The sequence below is a fragment of the Kogia breviceps genome, chromosome 10, assembly GCF_026419965.1.
Source record: "Kogia breviceps isolate mKogBre1 chromosome 10, mKogBre1 haplotype 1, whole genome shotgun sequence".
Taxonomy (NCBI): Eukaryota; Metazoa; Chordata; class Mammalia; order Artiodactyla; family Physeteridae; genus Kogia; species Kogia breviceps.
In genome coordinates, this window is record NC_081319.1 from 27,903,830 (window position 1) to 27,927,621 (window position 23,792).

General features: G+C 40.3%; 1 protein-coding gene across 7 annotated transcripts in view; it reads right to left on the reverse strand.

The window, feature by feature from the left end:
- Positions 1 to 23,792, reverse strand: part of PTPRG (protein tyrosine phosphatase receptor type G) — a 741,743-nt gene that overhangs the window by 221,415 nt on the left and 496,536 nt on the right. For all 7 annotated transcript variants that reach the window (XM_059078092.2, XM_059078094.2, XM_059078091.2 and 4 more), the window contains exon 5: positions 11,648 to 11,743. In XM_059078092.2, coding sequence (XP_058934075.1) covers positions 11,648 to 11,743 — 96 coding nt within the window. The remainder of the gene's footprint in view (positions 1 to 11,647; positions 11,744 to 23,792) is intronic.

Consider the following 23,792-nt stretch of genomic DNA (forward strand, 5'->3'; position numbering starts at 1 on the left):
ATACACAGAGATTAAGCAGTCCCTCTCACTGCAATGCTATCTAGAGTACTGTTGTGCCTAATTAATGCTTTCTTAATTAGGTAATCCCAGCTTACCTCAACTTTGGACAAACTGAATACCAAATAAGCAAGATCTAAATTAATTAGCTCTACTTATGATTTTATATACAGCTATCTAGGAATTTGCACACACATAAACATCACATAACTTAATACATGTTCAGAGAATGCAAAGGGCTAAGAAAAACAGAATCTGCTGTATAAACCTGTCCAGAGAAGTCAATCCATAGGTACGTTTTATGGCTCGCACAAAACCCAAAACAGGGGGATTCAACGCTACTATTTTTCTCAAAAGACAGCTAGGCAGTCCTAATAAAGAAATAATGGGAATATTACTCAGCCATAAAAAAGAACGAAATAATGCCATTTGCAGCGACATGGATGGACCCAGAGACTGTCATACCGAGTGAAGTAAGTCACACAGAGAAAGGCAAGTATCACATGATATCGCTTATACGTGGAATCTAAAAAAAGGGTACAAATGAACTTCTCTACAAAACAGTAGTAGAGTTACAGATGTAGAAAACAAGCTCATGGTTACCGGTGGTGGGGGGGGGTGGGATAAATTGGGAGACGGGGATTGACATATCCACACTACTATATATAAAATAGATAACCAATAAGGACCTACTGCATAGCACAGGGAACTCTACCCGATTCTCTGCAATGGCCTATATGAGAAAAGAACCTAAAAAACAGTGGATACATGTATATGTATAACAGATTCACTTTGCTGTACACCTGAAACTAACACAACATTGTAAATCAGCTACCCTCCAATAAAAAGAAAAAAAAAAATAACGTACACCCCCAATACTGTGCCTTTTACTGTACCACATTTGGGTGCTTACTTTTTGCAAGTAAAAGGTAGGAGGCTTAAAGTATTGCGGAAGTTCTCCCAGTAATCTGTGTCTCCTTCACAAACTGCAGGAGTGCATTCCTGAAAAATACCAGAGTTGACCAACCAGTGTTAACAGGAAGAGGTGGATCTAGGAGAAATCAGGAAAAGTCTCACATAAAATTAAGTTTCTTCCTGGTTTGCTATCACATCATGTAAGAGTAATTGAATGGATCTCCACCAAATACGAAAGATCTGTGCAGACCAGTCTGTCTTTAAATTTAATGCCTGTGGTGTACAGGATATGTGCTTTGGGAGTACGGGTCAAAGGCACACTCAAGGTGGGCAGGCATCATCCAGAACACATTGAGAAACAAAAGCTCTGGGCTTCAGACAAGTACACACGTACCATATATATTAAGATGCTACAGACAAAGAAAACAAGCGGTGGTTTTAATGTAAACCCTGAATCCAAAAGAGAATTGCAAGCTTCTCATTCGGGCAACTCGATGTATCAGCACCACAGGTGAGTAACATACAGATTCACCCAGCTCAAGATAGTTCAGCATCCCTCTGGGACAATGCCTAGATGGCCGAGGAATGAAAAGCTTTTGAGAGGGAAGCCATAACAAGCCTCTAAAACAAAACCAGCATTAACAGCTTTAAAATCCTACCCTGGGAAAATACTTCTACAGCACCATGGGAACGAGACAGTGCTGTGATTTGCAGAGGCAGATGCCCCTACAGCCTCCACCAGGGAGTTTCCTTGATCTCTGAGTTTTTCAAACCAGCTCCCACTGATTTCTAGTTCAAAGGCATATGCACATACTCTTACCTTTGTTTACTTTCCTACGTCTAATTGAGTGTTCTATTAAAATGGTGCTTGTTTCAAAAATCATTGCAGCGTCTAGCAACCAATATCCCCATGGGCTCTTTAATTTAAGGGGGCCGCCAAGGTGAAGCAGAAATACCTAGAAATGGGTTGATTTAAATATTTTATCATATAAGTCTTTATGCCTTATCTTAGAATCCAGTTGACTAAACCTTGGTTGGCCAGAGACTAGGGGACTAGGGGAATTCTCAGGTATGGGATGATTTAGTTATTCCTGTGGCCATCAGCTAGCAGGATAACCCAAATAGCCCTCACAGCCCACATCTATGGAGATCAAAACCTTCTGGGGTGCTCAAACCAAGGAGGGTTTCTCAACGTCAGCACTGACTTTTGGGGCCAGATAATTTTGTGTTGTGGGGGGCTGTCTTGAGCATTGGAGAATTTTGAACAGCATCCCTAGTCTCTACACACTAGATGCCAGTAGCACCTCTAGCCCAGTGCGACAACCCAAGTATCTCCAGACATGGCCTCATGGCCTCTGGGGGCAAAATCCCCTGCACTCCTCCCCATAAGAACCACTGCCATTAAAAAAGTTAATAAATGACTGTTTACATTTTAACCCTGTTCACTCACAGCGTCTTCCTCTAACCACACCATTCATTCAATACTCGTTACAGCTTTTCTATAAAAGGGAGGAAGCACAAGAAAAAACGCTGTCATCAAATCTATAACATAATCACAGGCACAGAGTCTAAGGGAATTCAGAATAGGATAGAAGGTTTTAATTACGGGCAAAAAGAATAAGAACACAATTTTTAGTTGTAAGAAAATAACTGTTCGGGTACCAGCAAAATTAAGAGGGGTCCCAAAGCACATATATACACGTGATAATAACTGGAACCAATGATACATACTTCTTTCTCTACCCTCTCCAACAGAAGAGCCAATTTTTGGATTCAGTTTTTACTACTGGGGGTATCCTACTGCTGTTGAAATTCTTGCTCGAACATTTATTGGCTGATGTGATATTGGGTAATTTATATTGAAAAAAGTTCCACGCCTCACCTTGTGCATTTGTAAAATGGACATACTGACACCTTGAGGGGGGTCCCAGTGAAGATTAAATAAGATCATGTTTAATGTGGGCGCTTCATTTTAGCATTTTACGTGCAAACAAATGGTAACTTTTATTAGAACTGTTTGTATGCTATTTAGAAGCATCTTTTCAACTAGTTTATCTAAAGGAAAAGAAGGAGAGGAGAGTTGTCACTAGCTTCTGACCTTGGGATGCAAAGTGCTTTGTGTGTAGCGTTTTCTCAAGAGAGCTAATTAACTGAGGCATCTACTAGATTATGCTTCTGGAAGACCAAAGCTAAGAAAAATGAGACAACTGGATTGGGAGTCGCAAAACTAGAAATCTTGGTTTAGTAGATTTCAAGGAGCTATGGGACCATGGTCAATCACTTAACCCTCAGACAGCCAGTCTCACTTCTGTCATTTTAATGGGATCACTATAGAGTTCCTAGTATTTTATCTGAGACGATGACAATCAAGATTCAAAGACTTATATTGGAACTAATGGCCTAAACAACTAAATTCTAAAATAAATGATAGATTCTAAACTATCATTTAGCGATGTACAAAGGCAAAGCACTTGGTAACTGTCCTTGAAGTACAGTGATTTAATTAAAGAAGATTTTCACATGGTCTTTTTCAAAGTCTCTTAATTATGTAATGCTTCGCCAATTATAGTCCTCTGTAATGCCCACTAAGAGGAAATTTGAATTACAGGCCATTTGCAGACAGGAGATGTACTGAAAACACCTGATAGGCTATAAATTCAATGTCGTACATCCACAAATCTGTTCTAAAATTGCACACGGGCATTAAAGATGACTCTGGCCTTCACTTAGTGGTTAAGTCCTATGAAATCAATGAGCTGGTAAAATAGTTTAATTGGAACATATATATTTTAATTTTTGTGTGTGTATAAAAACAAAGTCTTCTTAATCAGCCCAAAACATTCTGAAATTACACTTCTAGGTAATGTAGTGAAAGAACTGAACTTATAACTAGATAAAACCAGGATGTGGAAAATGTGAGAAGGATGATATTCAAACAGCAGCAACTGGAAAGGAATAAATTAAGAATCATATTAGTTTACTTCAATTATCCCAAAAAGCAGACTAAGAAGGATGTTGTAAAAACCAATCACGACTCCCCAACCCAAACTCACATAGTCTCCGACTCAGAAACGGTTCTTGATTTATTTTTTCTTCTGTGGGTGTTTGGTAGTGGGTATAAATACTATTTCTTTTCTTTTTTCTTTCCTCCCACTCTCCCTCCTTCCTTTCATCCCTTCCTCCTCCTCCTCCTTCTTTCTCTCTCTCCGAACCTTTCCTTCCCTCCCCCCTTTATTCTGTGGAGTAGAGGCCCTTGTTGCCAACAGGACCATTCAGGAGTTAAAAAGAAAATGAGAACTATCTCCAGCCATGATAGAAAATGTGTTCTTCATTAAGGGAAAAGATTCCTCAGGATGGTTTAAAAAACGAAAAGATGACTTTAGGTCACCATAAAGAAAAACGATGATTTATACTTTAAGAGTGGTGTTTTGCTTTGTAGAAAAATGGGAGAAAAAAGAAAAATGGAGGAGAGCTCAGTTTTTAAACTCATAAATAGGAAATTCATACACTTAAAATGAAATATTTATCATTTTGAAATTATACAGATCTATAAAGATATAATTCTTATACTCTTGATATTTTATTTACCTGACTTGATCTGTCCTCCCCTATCTCCCAATGACAAAATGATGCTATTTAAAAAAAATTTATTTATCTTATTTATTTAATTTTGGCTGCGTTGGGTCTTCGTTGCTGCGTGTGGGCTTTCTCTAGTTGCAGACAGCGGGGGCTACTCTTTGTTGTGGTGCACGGGCTTCTCATTGCAGTGGCTTCTGTTGTTGAGGAGCACGGGCTCTAGGCTCACAGGCTTCAGTAGCTGTGGCACGCAGGCTCAGCAGTGGTGGCTCGTGGGCTCTAGAGCACAGGCTCAGTAGTTGTGACGGGCTTAGTTATTCCATGGCATGTGGGATCTTCCAGGACCAGGGCTCGAACCCATGTCCCCTGCATTGGCAGGCGGATTCTTAAGCACTGCGTCACCAGGGAAGTCCCCAAATGATGCTACTATTAAAGAAAGAATTCAAAGGCCAACTCTTTTCAAAACTTATAGTTCTCTAATTACTTTGAGGTCAGGCTACAGTTCTAAGGATACATTTGCAATGTTCATGAATAATGGCACAAAGAAGGTGCTTAACATATTGCAGAATGAGCAAATGAGTTAGCATAAGCAAGGACACAGCAAGAGCAAGAAAAAGCAAAAAAACATAAATACAGATGCACTGAAATATATAGAAACTAACCCTAGGAAGGAAATGCTCAAGGAAAAGACAGAGGCAAGCTAGAATGAAAAATAGCAAAATAATCCAAAAAAGCTTCTCCACCCACAGTCTACTGAGATGAAACCATTTTGGTGGGAAACTTTATAAAAACATTCTCAGACATAGGTATAGCCAGATATTCTTGGCACTAACACACTCCTTTAAGGCCTCTGAATGCACTACACCTTTAAGAAGTTTCAAGCCCTGATGCTTTTTCCCGCCTATAGGCATAAGCAGAGATACAGCCCTTTAAAAGCACGTTAGACCCAATGGAACCTCCGGGCAAAGCCCCGTCCTCAATGGATCAGGAGTCTGAGAAACTGCATGTTCAATGTCCTTCACCATCTCAAAAGCCTTATACTTCTGTACAACCACCACCTTTCTTAGCTGAAGCTTACACAGTCACCTAGACATATCCTTTTCCAAAGCCCAAATCATTGATCTTGTGGCGGGATCCTGAAAGGTTTCCTGTAACTTAGTCCTACTCAGTACATAAATCCTGAACAATAACTGAGGTCAAGACACTGATGTGAGGGCTAGGGAAAGGTGGATGGTGGGATACAGGGAGAAGAGGAACAAGACATGGACCTCCACCTCCAAGAGTTGGTATTCTAGTATTCTCAGGTCCTACACTCCCTAGTGCCTGTTTCTAATACTCCTTAGCTCCCATGTTATCAGCTTGTTCCTTTCCAATCAAGACTCTAGGGCCTAAATACGTTTCCACTGAATTCAGCTAAGTACTTGTACAATCAAGCCACAGTGGAAGTCACTTGCAAGAGACGCCGGTGATGAGTAAGTGAGTGCTCCTAGGCCTCAATGATCTCACAGTACAGAGGCTGACGAAAGCAAGTAAAATAACAGCTTGAATGCAAGATGGAATGCTAAGAGAAACAGGGGGTTAAAGGAAGGACAAATCACATCTCCCTTTGGTGGGGGGAGGGCAGGTGAGATCCAGGGAAGTGGAGAAAAAAGCATCCTTGCCAGCCCTGGGTGAGTCATCAAGAGCTCCTCCTGCCTTCTCAACATCTATAAATAATCCCAGGTGCTGCCATTTCATTTAATTACTAAGCCTCTCCAGATGGAGAAAAATAATTAAGCAGTTGGTACCACCAACATGATATAAAGAATGCCTTAGCAACTTTTGAAACATTGGAGTTTTGAAGTTTGCTTTCAACAATGAAGGAAGGGCAGAAGTGAAGAAGGACGAAATAACTGAGTGACAGACATTAGAGAAAACCAAACGACAGCAGTCAGATAGTGGGTAGAAATTTCAATAGGAAAAAAAGCAAATACTTGTGCAAAGGGGCTCAATCCTCCCAGAAGAAGTAGAACTGCTAACATTAAATGAAGAAGCCTCAATGGAGTTGGTGAAGATAGGTTGTCAAAAAGAAATACTTTATGACAACCTAAAAATCAATTTATTTATTTCTTAAACGTACAAGAAATATGCTGTTGACTGGGCCTCTGGATGCAGACGGGACAAAAATTTTATCTTTGTGTCTGATGCAAAGATTCAGAAGTGACTAAACCCAAAAGGGTCTAACAAGGAAGCTGGAAAGAAAACCACACGAGAAAAGTTTCTAAATATAGATGCTCTCTTAAAGAATCATGCATTTATAATTCTAAAGTCCAATGGAATCAGGAAATCGATAAAAATAAAATTTCTGGCATTCAAATAACAGTGGCAACTGGATAGTAAAACACCTGAAGTTTCCTCCCCATAACATGTTCAAAGATAATCATGTGTTTCTGCAAAACAAACAAACAAACAAACAAAAACCCCACAAAAATCAAACCTATAAAACCACAGTAATCAAAATTATAAAAGTTTGGGGATCCCAAACTTCTATGAGCATCAGACTGAAAGCCACTAATAAGGATGCACAGTTCGAAGACATTTCGATGCTGGTGGGAAAATTGAGGGACATGTTCCGAGAGGAATGATGAAGAAACAGATTGGAAGAAAGAAAAACCAAAATCAGAACCCAATTCCGAGGGCGATCACAGAAGATTCTTGATCTAAAAAAATACAGGTCAAATGGTAGTTCTATTTGTAGTTTTTGAGGGAACATCCATACTGGTCTCCATAGTGGCTGCACCAATTTACATTCCCACCAACAGTGTAGGAGGGTTCCCTTTTCCCCACACCCTCTCCAGCATTTATTGTTTGTACAAATGGACTTATTTACAAAACAGAAGTAGAGTCACAGATGTAGAAAACAAATTTATGGTTACCAGGGGTAAGGGGGTAAAGGGATAAACTGGGAGACTGGGATTGACATATACACACTATGTATAGCATAGGGAACTCTTCTCAACACTCTGCAATGGCTTATATGGGAAAAGAACCTAAAAAAAAAAAAAAAAAAAAAAAAAAGAGTGGATATATGCAAATGTATAACTGATTCACTTTGTTGTACACCTGAAACACAACACTGTAAATCAACTATACTCCAAAATATATTAAAAGAAAAAAATTTAGGTCAAGTTAAAGGTAAAGGTCAATCTGAGGATTGAGTACTCTCTGCTCTATACAGATGGTCCCTAACTTATGACTTTTTTGACTTTATGATGGTGTGAAAGTGACACACATTACTGCAGATTTTGATCTTTTCCTGGGCTAGCGATATGGTGAGATACTCTCTCTTGACGCTGGGCAGGGCAGTGAGCCGAAGCTCCCAATCAGCCACTGGATCACAAGGGTAAACAACCAATACTCGTACAACCATCCTGTACCCAACCATTCTGTTTTTCCCTTTCGGTAGAGTATTCAGTAAAGTCCATGAGACAGTCAAAACTTCATGTTGTGTTAGACTTTTTGTTAAAATAATAGGCTTTGTGTTAGATAATTGTGCCCAACTGCAGGCTAATACAAGTGTTCTCAGCACGTTTAAGGGAGGCTGGGCTAAGCTATGACGTTCGGTAACTTGGGTGTATTAAATGCATTTTCCACTTAAGACATTTTAAACTTAGGATGGGTTTATTAGGATGTAATCCCAACTTAAGTCGACAAAGATCTGTAACCTTAAATCAAAGCTATTTAAATCTTTTTGAGTTATTTTCACAGCAAAGCATCCTTCGACAAATTGCCTTCTCATTCCACTATCATTTCAACTGTCCCATAAACCTAGGTTTTCATTTCTTACTTCTTCAAACAGATAACCCAAGTAGAGTGTTATCAGAATAATATATTAAGAGAGCATTTTAATAACTTTTGGCATTTACATTTCTACAGGCATTCAAATCAGGCTAACTAGTATAGTGGAGATTCTATTTTAAGGAACAGAAAATAATTAACTTTGTACTAATATAAATTAGCCAAACAAGCATTTATTTATTCTCTTTAGTGGTTTAACAACAACTATCTCCATCCCTCGTCAATTTCATGTTTTAACTTCTTTATTTTAAAAATCCTTGCAAATCAGACTTTCCCTTTCCTTTCCCCTATATCTTCCAGAAGGCTGCTAGTCCAAAGGTGTGTGAACTAGAATAAACGTGTTCCTTCCTCGAGATGCATTACTAACATATGTTGGAAAGCTGTAATAAATATTCCAGTCAGGAGTAGCTATGAAGTGAATGCGCCTTCTAGCACTGTGTGGGCCCAAACGCGTAAAACCATATGGGGCTGCCATGATTTGTTTTCTTCCACACCTGGAGGCGACCCTTCCTTTACTAGTGTTCACACAAAGCACTGAGGGGAAACCTGGCTCACTATATTTCAGCACTGAGACTGACCTTCAACTCTTGTCTGTAACCAAAAGATGTCAGGCACTAGTCAAAGTTACTGGGGTCCAGGTTGGAGTCATGATCTCAAGGTCATGTTGACAGGAAGTCATGAAGAAAACCGCCTAGAGACGGTGTTGCCATGGGAATTCACACCCCCTCCAAAGGAGACAGAGGGTCACTACTCAGATCTTGATTACTGCAACATCAGGCAATTTTATGTAAAATCTTCCATATTTAACTGAAGAAAATAATTGTAAACATTATGTAGCATCCATAATCTTGCCCATGAGCCACAACAGGACCACCTGCAGGCAACCTATCCTCTCAGTCGATATATGGTTCCCTGGTCGACCACGTGTCTGCTAGGTATGTGTCTGGCTTTGGTGTTTTGGAAACTTAAGAACCTCATCATATCTAATCACAGCAAAGGCAGTCAGAGAGCCAAAACAACCCAGCATAATAGGCACATGATCCGGGAGAAAAAAGAAACAAAGATAATGAAAAATGGAAAGTGTTAGAAAATTATTCTAGTGTGTGGAGTAAGTTGGCATCAAAGCCACAGCAACTGCACAGAAATTAGCCTCGCCTAGACATGCACTTGTAGGTCATTCACATCCTATGACTCTGGAAAATGAATATGTGAGTTTCTGAGCACCAAGTCAGACCACAGGCATTTTACAGGTGGAAAAGTTTCTCTACTCATGTCTTTCTAGCCATTATCACATGGGACTGTGACAGCGAGGTCCTCCTAGTGGGCAGGAGATGACTATATTCATCTTCTATATTTAATGTAGCAACTGGTAACTGGTACCATACCCAGCATTGAATCACTGCTGAAACAATGATAAATACCTCTTCAATACCAAACTGTTAAGATGCCAGGCTTGAATTTGGAAATATACATCAAGATTTCTCTATTTGGGGGAGAAATACCAAACTCCCAAATTTAGCATTCTTATTAGAAAGATTCAAAACACAGAGATCTCAAAATACAGGTTCTAACGAGATCTCCAAATTAAAATAACAATACCATCTTTTTTCCACTACATGACATCCTGTGAACAAAACACAGAGATCTCAAAATACAGGTTCTAACGAGACCTCCAAATTAAAATAACAATACCATCTTTTTTCCACTACATGACATCCTGTGAACTCTGATGTATAAATGCACATGTGGACTTATAAAGAAAACAAAGAAAGCAGCTCAATACAGCTGCTATCTAAAAAAAAAAAAAGAAAAAAAAAGAAAAAAATTCTATTTTATATTATCTGCCCTCTATTTTCTGTTTACAGGACAGCAAGCCAAAATTTAGAGGACTAAGCAGATGAAATACACATTAAACTTCTTTGTATGTGAACTACACTTGTGTCCTGGAAATACTTGAAAAATCCAAAACCTAGATTTCACACTGAGGTCTTTTGCTGGTCTGTACACCAATGTGCCTCTCCTGCCCAATACTTTAATTGGGCTTACATTTAACAAGAGTTTCCAGAGCTGGAAAAATAGAAGGCTTTGGGGTAGAGCACTCTGTGAAACAGACCTTCCAGTACTCATAAAAACATTTAAAAAATTTATTTTCTAGGGGCTTCCCTGGTGGCGCAGTGGTTGAGAGTCCGCCTGCCAATGCAGGGGACACGAGTTCGTGCCCCGGTCCGGGAAGATCCCACGTGCCGCGGAGCGGCTGGGCCCGTGAGCCGTGGCCACTGAGCCTGCGCATCCGGAGCCTGTGCCCCGCAACGGGAGAGGCCACAACAGTGTGAGGCCCGCATACTGGAAAAAAAATATATATTTTCTATAAAAAGGATGACCTATAAAGTAGAACCTGGTTGGACTGGACATGGGTGGGCATGACAGGGAGGGAGGCAGGGGTAGGTTTGATGGCAGGGCTGCAGGAGTAGAGGTCCAGCAACATGAAAAACAGTGTGCTAAGAGGACAGTAACAGAAAATAAGAGGTAACTATGAAAGTGGAAACTGTCTAAGAATGGAAGTTCAAGTGACCTCAATATTGCCTAAGGCAAAACAATCACGGTTTAGATGCAGAAGGGGTCCAGACAGAACCCAAGTGAACTGCCAACAGCACAGTGCCCAGAAAAGACTTCTGTTTGTGCAGAGAAGACCCATATACCACAGGGTCTCTATCCCATAGAAACAGGGATGGCTGGATACAGATACATATTTTATTTGGCATTTACCAAATGTCTACTGTGTGCCAAAACCCACACTAGGGACTTCATTTAATGAAAATGTACTAACTTGGAAATGGTCCCAATAAAAATTTTAGTTACCATGGGGATTTCTGGCAGGGGGGTGGGGTGGGAACGAGGTCTCTTTAGATAAATGACCAATGCAATTTATTAACCTATTTGTAAGTAATGTCAAATTTAAAGTTGCTCCAAAGAAAAACCACTTTTTTTTTTTACATCAGTCTCTTAATATGCTGTAGGAACCTGTTCAAAACACTTCAACAGTGAAGTAACTTAGATGATAAATGTGTTCTTCAATCTGTGCACCAGTCAAGTAGCAATAAAATCAGAATAATTCATGCAAAAATTTTCATTATGTTTCTAAACATACTTATTTACATTTTAAATCACATATTAGACAATATGAAATATCTTTCATTTAGACAGGTGTGAGCTAGAAAACAGATGCATTCATTAAACGTGGAACAATTCGGTGAATTAAAAAAAAATACTCAAGAGAAATCTTTGGTTGAAGTATCAATACTTGAGCCCACTGTTAACTTACTTGAAAAAATATGGCCATGGCTCCGATTATTCTGTTTTCAGAAATGGCAGTTTGAAAGCTGTCAAAGTCATCTGGATTGTAAAAGAAAATCTGCATCTGTAAAAGAACAATTAAAAAATGTATTAGGAAAATACATCAGGAAAACCTATGCAGAAGTAGAGAGAGTAGTACAATGGACCCAGATTCCCCAACATACTAAGATTTTGCCAAAATGTATTCATCTATCCGTACTTTTTTCTTTGCTAAAGTATTTGCAAGCAAACCCCAGACATCATATCGCTTTACCCCTACATACTTCAGTAGGTATCACTAAAACACACATCTTTCCACATAACTACAATGCCTTCAGGCCACACAAAATAAATAACACCAACACCTTCTTATTACCTAATACTCAAGTCATGGTGAAATGTCCCTATTAAGAAACAAAATTTTAATGGAGTTAAATACCATGAAGTAGGAAACTAAGACTGTGAGATTCAGTCCTTATGATAAAATTATAAACGCTTAAATGGACACATCTTTATACATAACGCCCATTCTAATGACGAGAATCTGAGGGGGGCTCTCAGTAGCTTTGAGAAACAGTCCAAATGGACTATTTTAGTCAATCAAAAAAGAATATAATGGTAATGATAATAATAATGCTTTGTATTTTACAGTTTGCGAAAAGCCATCCCATTCATGATTTCACCAAATCCATCCAGCAATCCCTGTGAAGACTGGGCAGAAATTACTACACTCAGTTACAGACGAGGAAATAGTGCTTCAGAGAGTTGATGCCGACTTGGTTAAAAAGTAACATCAGTGGAAGAGTGTAAAGTCCAGGCGCTCTCATCCCAACCTTAAATACCTTCTCTTACATGTGGCAAGGGTATCTCACTCAAAATACAGAACACGGATAAATCAACTTAAAATAATTACACAATTTTAATGCCTGCACATTCCTCAATACCTGAGCAATTCAGAGAACAAAAACAACCTACAGAGTATTCTTGAGAGACTACATATGTGATAAAAATAAAAGATCTGGGACCCTATTCCAGCTTCTTCGCTTACTTGCATGTGAGCCCTCAGGCAAGCCAGCGAATTTCTAAGCATCATTCCTTGCGTATAGAATCAAGCGCTTACCCTTGGTAGGAGGGGCTTGGGGCTAAAGCACGTAGGTGCAGGGTACAGTGTGTAGCACTACGCCTGGACCTTAACTGTGCTCCACAAATCGTCATCCTTGTCACGTTAACTCTTGGCAGGCATCTTAAGATTTCTAATATGAATGTGATTGCACTGAATCTTCTAGAATGGTCCCTACTCTTTACAGAAAATCAAATCTCCTATATCATTAGCTCTCTTGCATGACCTCTATTTTCCCACTTTTCCAAATGACATGATGCTATTTTCTGAACAACCACACCCAGGATGGAGTATGGAGACGTGATACTAAATGATAAATTCCCAATGGGAAAAGGGAAGTCAGAGAGACAAGCTGAAGTACACGTCAAAGGTGAACAGAGTCCTGCTGACTGAAGTAACCAAGATGTTAAGAACAAGGTGACATATCTTCTCCGTAGGGTATATTTCGTGAGTCCAAATCAGGACACTTTTTAGGAAAAGTTACATAACCAAGTGGATGGGAGAAGGATGGGTAGATTCTTTTGGAGAAGATTCTTTCTTATGGTGAATTATTTTCCTTAGACTGTGCATTCCCACTGACGCTGGCAACCTATTATAAATGTGTTGCCTTTATGTCTCGATGGCTACAGACATCATGAATTTACTCGGAGAAAAAAATCCATTCAATGAGGTGCAGATTAAAATAGTTTAATACTGGGTGAATTGCTTTGGGGACAACACCACTAACCCAAGAAACTCTGCACATGTATATTCAGAAAATTACACTTCACTTTCCTTTTAAAACCCAGGCCCTCAAATGAACTAAGTTCACAGAAGGTTTTCTTATTCTTCAGCCCTTGAGCAGGGGCGGCATTGTTTAATGCATCACCTGAATAAGTGTGTGATACAAAATACTTTAAGATCTCTTCAAGAGCATTTTCATTTACAACTGGGTGAGGAAATTCATTTTTAGAAAATGTCTTTGAGTCATGGCTCCACCCATCAGCATAATGAAATGTCTCATAAAGAGAACAGCAGCCATAGGTCTGAAGTATCACTTTTCCTTGCTATTTCTCTCAAGTTGTAGTCTACTGAATTATGTTAACTTTTAAAGATATCTTAAATATGAAAGTAAATAAGTAGATGGAGTTTTGCCGAGAGGGCACTGGACATTAAATCATTTTGTTGTTATTGTTGATGAGACAAATTTAGACACAGGCTAGAAACCTGTTTTACAAAAACATCTTTGGAAGGGATTGGGGTGGCTGCTGAATATTGCGAGTAAACCCATCTACTTTCTGTATCTGCTCTCAAGTGCCACGTTCAGAGCCTTCCTTCAGCCTCCCCCAAAGTGCGTTCTTTCTAATAATGTGACTCGAAGTCAAGCTTACTGTAGAGCAATCCTCTTCCTGTAGAAACATGGTGAACTGAAACTGAAGAAAAGATCTGGGAAATCGGGCAATAAAGAGATCTATTAACTGTTCCTTATATTCTTTACCCACAACACCAATTTATATTTTACCCATTTGCATTCTTCCTCTCTCCCTCCAAGCAATTATCTTCCCTGAATCACTTAATAGTTAAGTGGGAGCAAATATGCCCCTTTACCAATACATACTTAAGTGTATCATTTCTAAGAATAAGGATATTCTTTTACATACCCACAGTAACATTATTAAAATTAGCAAGTTTCACTTTGAGACAAAGTTTATTATAGATCATTATTTGGTTCCAGGTCCAGGAATCCAATCTAGGACCTAACTTTGCATTCAGTTGCCATGTCTCTTTATACTGACCCCTCTGACCCCCCAACTTTCACCTGGGACAGTTACTCAGCCTTTCTTTTTCTTTATTTGGTAGTTTGAAGTGTGCAGCCCAGTTACTATGTAGAATTGGGGTCGGTCTCACGGCTTCTCATGATTAGACTCAGGTCGTGCCTTTTGGACAGGGGACCACAGTTGTAGTACTGTGGCTTCACAGAGCACCAATTTGCCCAGCAGGAGACCCTTCAAACAGATTCCTCTGTCATTTTGCCATGTTCCTATCATTTTTCATTCTTTAGCACCTCCTTATTAGCTGGCACAGATGTTCTAACCTCATCTTGTATTTCCCCTGTTCCAGCCCTGGCATTGGCCATTTCTTGACTGAGCCCTGGTTTCTTTTAGTGAGGAATGATACTTAAAGACCAAACAATTTTAACTCAGTATTTTCCAAATATGTTTGATATTAGAACACTTTGGTTCTTCAAGAAAACTGTACAGCTTGAGGCTCTGTACGTCTATTCCAACCAGGACCCAGAAAACTAGGTCAACTTGGTGTAAATGAATGTCCCTCCAACACAAAGAGTGCCATAAGATATGTAAGTCTCCCCAACAACAGAAACAAACTGCGTGAAGGTCAACTAAAAAAGCCACTGGTAGACTACGGGTAGCAGGGTACAACTGAAGGACCAGTCCTATAAAGTATTTCAAACTCATGAACGAGAATCACAGGCCTGGTGGATCATTTAATTTTATCTTGTGTAATGGTTGGAATGGAAAAATCTGCAGGAATTCTTCTAGCCAGATCAAGGCGATAGATAACATCGAGTATAATGTGGCATAACCTGACATCTGGAAAATGGTATTCTACCCCATCACCGACCAGGGAGCATGTGCTAAATCATACATATGGAAGATGGCCGAATGAATGACAACACTATCAAGTAACGGGAGGAGGATGAGATGGGTTCTGTGAGAACAGGGTTGACAGCAGTCAATGTTCTCGTGTTATAGGGTCCTAGCATGATGTATACAGAGTCACAACAAAATGCCCACTTGGCTGCCCTTTTCTCCTGCCTTGCTCTATTTCCCCCCTTACATTTAAAACTGTCCTAGTTGCAATTTGATTTAAAACTATATATATGCCAGGTTTCCAATTTGTATCACTATCTGTGTTAAGCTGAATAAATAAAAATCAACAAATCTGAAAACGATGGCCATCTGTACTTTTATTCATGTTGTTATTTTTCAAATATTTATAAAGTGCCTACTGTATATCAGGCACTGTACCCTCATTCATTGATACTCACTGAAGTAGGTACCACCATGATCCTCATTTTACAGCCAAAGAAAAGAAGGATTTCCAAAATTACAACACTCTTTAGGACGGAGGGTGGGCTTGGGATAAAACCTAATTGTTCCGATCCTAGTCAAAGCCTTAATCACCGTGCTTCCTTCCAGTAGGCAAAAAAATTTGCTTAATGCCTATTATGTATAAGGCACTATGACAAATGAAGACAGTCTGCACTTGGGAAGACAAAAATATCAATAATAAGACAAGGTTAACATTTTTTTTTGAATGCCAAAGTTGAGTTGTAGATACATGTACCACAAAAATGCCTAAAGTAGTAAATGGCTCATGGTCACGTAAGGCATACACTAAATGAATACAGAATAATACAGGCAATGGGCAAGAGGGGATATTTTCCTGAAGGTGGACATCCTATTCTCTAATGTGGTAGTTGTTTGTGTAAGTCAGCTCTCACATCCCTGTCGTGATGGTGCCAAGAAGAAATGATCCCAATGCAAGAGTGGAAAATCCAGCAGTACTTTCTTTGGTGATTTAGAAAGCTCTACATTTTAATTTCCTCTCAGAAAAACTTCGTAATATTTCTCCAACGCGCACCCTCCCTCCATACATGGCCCAAGAAAAAATTCATGATGAATTAGGGAAATGGCATGCAGACAGCTCAGAGGAAACGCCATCTACCCACAGATTCATCAGACATTTCCAGGATACTATCATTCATCTTTAACAGAATGGAAGAACACATAGGAAAAGCTACAGGAAAAGAACAGGTGAGACATATACACGATGAAATAAAGATGGTGACTAGAAAGGCAAGAGCAGAATTAAAAAGAGGCAGTAGATAACAGAACTGAAGAGGCAAAATGTATTTTCCTGATCATTCTTGGGGCTACCATGTAGTCAGCCAGTTGAGAACACGGTAGTGGACAAAAAACAGTTGCCTAAGAATAAAAACATGTAGCAAAGACAAAGTAACAATCCCAACACAGTTAATGATCTGCTGGTTCCACTTGTTGGACGATTTGCAAATGATGGTGTCAGAATTAAGGTTTTAGATAATAGGTTCTTACTCTAACTTGATTTTTAGATTATGCTGTACCTTCACTACTATATAGCCAGATCACACACACTCAACACAACACATTCTTCTAATTCTTTCATTCTGCCATTGCCATCAGACAGGAAGCCTGATGAGGGCAGGAAGGCTCCCTGCCTACTTACAGGCTGTGTCTTGAACAGTGCTGTTCTTGTAAATACTATTAATTCATATTTTGGAATGAATAAAATTAGTGGGAGCTCTGGGTAGCTAGCTGCAAGGACGTTCAAATGATAAAGCCACAATCATTATAATGAGGTTCTTGCGATCTCTAAGAATAAATAACATGAGTAGCAGGAAGAGATCAGGATACTAAGAGAATGAAAGGACTTAAACTGCTGGAGAAAATGTTCAGGAAGGCCCAAATATAAGCCCCAATCACTATGAAATGGCTAAGTGGACCCAGGTATGGGTCTGCCAAACTCAGATTATATTATTTTCTCTTTCATCTGCAAGGAATTTGAAACCGTTTTCCACCCAAGCAACTCTAGTCTGAAATTTTAACACTCCAACACAAGAAAATCTATTCACTTAAATTATGGAGAAAAATGATAAATACACACTGTGTATATTATGGAACAAACACTCTAAATTCAGAACTATGATATGGGTATTTGGTTTTATATCAATGAACAGTCTTTACTCCCAGTTACTTTTTTAAAGGGTCATGATTATTTTGTTAACCCCTGTGATGGTTAATGTGTCGACTTGGCCCTAGCTATGGTGCCCGGTTGTTTGGTCAAATATTATTCCAGGTGTTGCTGTAAAGGTATTTTTTTAAAAATATATGACTACTATTTAAATCACGAGACTCTGAGTAAAGCCGATTACCCTCCATAACGTGGCGGCCACATGCCATCAGTTGAAAGCCAGAGGGTGCCCTAAGAGGAAGGAATTCTGTCTCCAGACTGCAACACAGAAATTCGGCCTGAGTTTCCAGCCTTGAGACTTAGGTCTGCAACATCATCTCTTGCTGGAATTTCCAGCCTGCTCTGTACATTGCATACTTGCCCATCTCTACAACTGAGGAAGCCATTTCCTTAAGATCTCAATCTCCCTCCCTCTCTGTTTGTCTATCTCTCTGTCTCTCTCTCTCTCGTATAACTCCTATTGGTCCTATTTCTCTGGTGAACTCTGACTAATACACGCCTAAATATCACTACTGATTTTAAGCAAAACACACCCAGACATATTTACAGGTGTCTGTGCATCACCTTATAAAACGGTTCTGCAACCCTGTTCCTTTTTGAGTTTCTCTGAGCTCTGAGCTCTATCCTCTTCAATCATCTCTTTCTAACGAGCCTCTCCCCTGCAGAATGGGGCTACATTCTATTACATCCTACTACACCCCAGTTCACACTCTGGTGACTTACAGAAAAATATCCATGAACTTGACAGACAACACAACTGGGTTATATTAAATGAAGACCAAAGGACACGGGCTACAGCATCAGACCTGATTTGTATACGGAAGACACCTGTGATCTCTAAGGCACGGTGTCCCCTTCTGTCAACACAGAGGTAATACTGACCTCATGGGAACACTATAATAACGAATCACTACTCACATGCTTGGGAAAAGTAAGAAGAAATTCAACAGCTCTCACTTTTTATTATTATGTATTTTTTATTACTTTCTTCATGACCAGAATGGATATGTAAAAAAAATGTGAAAATAAATTGTTTGGGCCGGTCAGCAATCTCAATGAGTCATGCCACAAGGTGTAGCAAAGAAACCTGTGTGTGGGCTTCACACAGCCTTCACTGGAAGAATATTTTTAGAAGAACCGTGCCCCAGAGAACAGCAGGTATTCAACATCTTTACATGCAAGGTAGCATTTAAATAAACATTCTGAAACGTTTGCTTTATACAGCATCATTAATCACAGAGTGCACTGGTCCTTAATTATTTCCCTTGCTCTGTAATATGGAATTATCTTCAACTATATACAGCAGGGATCCAAACTGGTCCTTCATTATTTCCCTTGCTCTGTAATATGGAATTATCTTCAACTATATACAGCAGGAATCCAAATTTGGGGAGCAGAACCCAAATTGCACAGCAGGCCTATGACTCCTATACCATCAGGTGTCAGGGGGTTTTGGGGATCCCTTTTAAAAGTCTCTGCGTGTAACTTGTTTATGCCGTTATAAGTCTATTTATTAGTTGATTTTGGGAATTTCTGGTTCGGTGATTCATCTGACTAGTCAAACATTTAACTTTTGCACTCGTCTCTTGGTAGGGAAAAGTTCGGACTCTTGCTTCCAACAGTAAGGGGTTTACTATGCATGATTTGTTGAGTTACTTCTTAACAGTTCCGCATCAGTCTGGACATAAATGAGGTAGGTTCAGCATCTGGCTACGTGTTCGTTAGATTCCCTCATCACGGACGCACGAAGGAGGGTAGTAAGTTCCAGCTCTCCCATTCAATAGCTGTGTGAGCTGCAGGTTGAAGTTAGTCGTCCTCTCCGCGTCTTAGCGGCCCCACGAGGAAACTGAGGGTCAGAAATATGTCACTGGGCTACACTGAGGATTAAATAAAATAACTCAAGTAAAGCACCTCCCACGGCACCCGGCTTACCATAGGCCCCCTGTTGTTTCACGTGTCTTTAAAAATGAGTTAATGGGGGGAAAAAAAGGAAGGGGAAAAACACAAATAAGTTAGTGAAAGGGCTGTTTTCAATAAGCCCACATTGGAAGCTACCCCGAGGCTAATCAATAATGGGCTTTCCAATAACTGGTAACTACCCAGACGCTAATCAATAACAATTGTAGTGCCAATGCAGAATGCACTACAATGGCAGGTAATGATACGGAATCTCACAAACCATGCTGAGACAGATAAACCAGAAATTGTTCTTTTAAAAAAAAAAGAAAGGATATTATGTGTGATTCTGCTGGAATGATGTACAAAATCAGGAAAAACTCTTGCACTCAGAAGCCAAAAGAGGGCTTCCCTGGTGGCGCAGTGGTTGAGAATCCGCCTGCCGATGCAGGAGACACGGGTTCGTGCCCCGGTCCGGGAAGATCCCACATGCCGCGGAGCAACTAAGCCCGTGAGCCATGGCCGCTGAGCCTGCGCGTCCGGAGCCTGTGCTCCGCAACGGGAGAGGCCACAACAGTGAGAGGCCCGCGTACCGCAAAAAAAAAAAAAAAAAAAAAAAGAAGCCAAAAGAGTGGTTACCCCTGGCGAGGGGGCGAAAAAGTGCTCTTTCTTGATCTGGGGTCTGGTTCCAAGTGTCTGAAAATTCGTTCAGCTGTACGCTGATTACTTGTGAATTTTCCTCTTCGTGTATATTTCGATAATAAAGAAATAAAATGAGTGAAAAAGCTGTGCTTTTGAAACTCGGATAAACAAAATATAGTCTTCTCCTGTAATAATGGAGCACGGCTGAGGTTGCTTCCCTGCTCTGGAGCCATTCCATTCAACAGAGGCTGCGCTAAGCAGGAGGATAGGCTGGGGAGATCTTACCTGTGCCATAGAGCAAGTTAGGGTGGCTGACTCAGAGCGCAGAAGCACACCAGCCGAGGACTAAATAACAATTACACGGACCTAGCACTGCTTCTTTCCACCCTTCCCCTTGAGGCAGACACTGCAAAATGAAGCCCAGAGGCAGCAGCAGAGGGCTGGCTTTAACGTATCCAATTCTTACAATACTTCACGGGAATGAATTCCTTCAATCCTTGGGGTATTTGGAGGGTAGGTATTATTATAGTATTTTCCCCATTTTATACAATAGGAAATTAAGGCTGAGATAGTGGGTCTTGTCTAAGAAGTAATAAAGCCAGGACTCAAGCCCAGGCATTTGACTGCACAGCCTACACTTTAAAAATCCTCTCCACACAACATCCTGATCCGAATTCCCGTCAGCAGTGAGAACTACCTATTAATTATTGCTAGGACCCTAGCACAAAGCTTCCAGGGCAGTGGTTCTCAGAGAGGGGTGATTTCTGGACCCCAGAGGACATTTGTCAATATCTGGAGACATTTTTTGGTTGGTGTCACTAGGGGGCAGAACCTACTGGCATCTAGTGGGTAGAGGCCAGGGAGGTCACCAAACACCGTACAATGCATAGGACACTCCCCACCAAAGCAACTAATAATTTTGCCGAAAATGTCAATAGTGCTGAGGTATAGAAACCTCACCTACACCCACCGCCTCACGAAGTCTAGTCGATGAATGTGGTAAAGCTCTTTGTTTTCCTTTCTCTCTCCTACTACTGAACTAGCACGGAGGAGGAACAAGTCTGCTGTGTAATGGGGCTCAAAGATTGGAGAGTCTTGCCCTTACCTGTAAATCAGTAACTTCAAGATCTCTTTCACCTACTGCAGTTCCTGTAATAACCTTCTTTTCTATTAAAACAACCTTTCCGGGCTTCCCTGGTGGTGCAGTGGTTGGGAGTCCGCCTGCCGATGCAGGGGACACGGGTTCGTGCCCCGGTCCGGGAGGATCCCACGTGCCGCGGAGCGGCTGGGCCCGTGAGCCATGGCCGCTGAGCCTGCGCGTCCGGAGCCTGCGCTCCGCAACGGGAGAGGCTACAGCAGAGAGAGGCCCGCGTACCGCAAACAAACAAACAAACAAAAAACACAACCTTTCCTTGCTTGCATAGCTGTTTTGTACATAAGCTTCTGGTTCTGAAATGCTTTTAACACCTTGGACACAGCGGAGGGGGAGGGGACAGCCTAGGTGCATCTGGAACTCATTTGTATTTCAAAAACACGAAAATAACCACCGCAGCGTTTGTGCTCTTTGTAATATGAAGCTTTTTAGAACTCGCTTGTACTTGGGAGTAACAGCCACATGATTCACCATGAAATAAAGTCTGGAAAATCATTTTGGATAAATGGACCTATAAATTCAATAGAATTTCCATGACAACATAGACTGCAATACTCAACCACAAATAAAAGGCTATAAATCATTCCAAACCAACGAGGAATCAGCAATAGGTCTCCCGTTTTGAAATACAAGAAACCTGAAATACAGTTTATTTGTTACTGACTCACCCAAAGTTCCCATTATGGTTCTTTCCTCATTTCTGATATTGTATTTTCTACCTCATAATAGGTTCTGGGGAAATGATGATGCCATGAATTTGCAATCAAGCTAAATAAAATTAACGCAGTTATAGAGTTGGCTGTATCCCTCCCTTTCTCCCAACCAGAAGCCTGCAAGAAAGCTTGTGCACAAAGAAAAGTTGTGCAGTTTTATCCAGAAAACTGCATTTTGCCCTTTGCAGCTAAATGTTGCCAAATCAGGAGGGTCTCCCTAAGAAACAGGTTTATGCAAAACATTTCTGAGAACACACATGCCAGACAATCTGGACGCTTCCCAAAAGCTTTTTTGAGTTCTATAAAGCAAAACCACACCCTCTAGTGTTCTAAAGGTAATCTTCACAGTGAGGCATCTTTTAGATTAGTTTGGTCAATTGAACTAGAACATCTGTTCTTTAAAACAGCTCTCTGCTCCTCAGGCCTTCTGTTTAATTCTGGTGGAGGTGCCCTTACAATGGACTCTTCTAGGTCCAGTGTGCTGGGACCTCTCCCACTGGGTGGTACTGGCCCTAGGACCAAGCCCATAGCAGGCACTCATTAAATGACTGTGGAATAAATAAATCGGAGGAAGTTTTTTCTTGCACCGGAGGAAATGCATTGCCTTGCTCTATTCAAACCCTCTCTAATTTCGAAGTCTCCCTTATAGTCAACAGCTTTGGGTAGAAAACTGGTGGAGGACGGAAAACCAATTTATGGAGCTACGGATTTGGCTCCAGAAGGGCTGCACATCTCCTGAAATACTGTCAAGAGTGGTATGTGTGCGCACTGGATAGTGTCTCTTTTCATCAGATAAACTCTTATGGTTCCCTCTATTACCACATGCTGATAACACTTCAAAACACATTTTCAGTCCTGATGTCCCGTGGCCTATGGCTGTCATCAAAATAGTCAAGGGCTCTGCAAGCCAGAAAGGTTAAGAATCACTGGTACAAACAAACAAACAAACAAAAAACAAGTGAACATGCCTCTATGAGCACAAAATCCTTTCTCCAAGACAGATCCCTGGAAGCGGTTCTAATTGTCCCTGGAAAAGGGGACACACCTTTTGTGTTCTTGTCAATATAAGAAAACCTATCTTCCCACACCACTGCTAACATTGGATTTATGGATCCTTCTTTTTCACACAATGGGTGAATACTCCTGTTTTCATTTTTTAATCTTCCTGATAACCAATAAGAATGAGGATCTTTATTCATTGTTTTCTAATGATTTTCCTTTTTATAATTTAAGGAGAACCTTTATTCAGAAAACTGAGGCCTGGCCACAAGTGTTGCAAATACAAAGACAAATATACAAGTATATTTATTTGCCCCGTATGTTGGTATCATGGGAAAAAATTCACATGCATAATAAATAGGAGAATTCGTAAGATAACCGATGGAAGAGAAGAAAAGAAATTGACAAGTAGGCACTGACACTGACACTTCTTGAAGATGTGTTACTAATGGAGAAAGTCAAGATGCAGAATAAATACACATTTGACTTTTAAAATGCCATACAACAAAATGTTTGTTGTGTATGTATATGCACAGATATACAGAACTAAGGAAAGTCAAGAAAACGACCTGGAAAGTAACATAAACTAACAACAGTGGTTTTCTCTAGGGAGGGGATTGGTTTTGAGCCAAGAAAGGTGGTTTGTTTTATTGCACCTGTTTAAAATACCTGCTGGCTCTAAATAATAGTTCACCTGGCGGGGGGCAAGAAACTTAAAATGAGGGGGAAAAAAGAGAAAAATTGAAAACAAAAGAACAAAATCAAAATCCCCACCAACCACTGCAGAAGGAGAAAGTGAAGCTAATGGATCCATTTG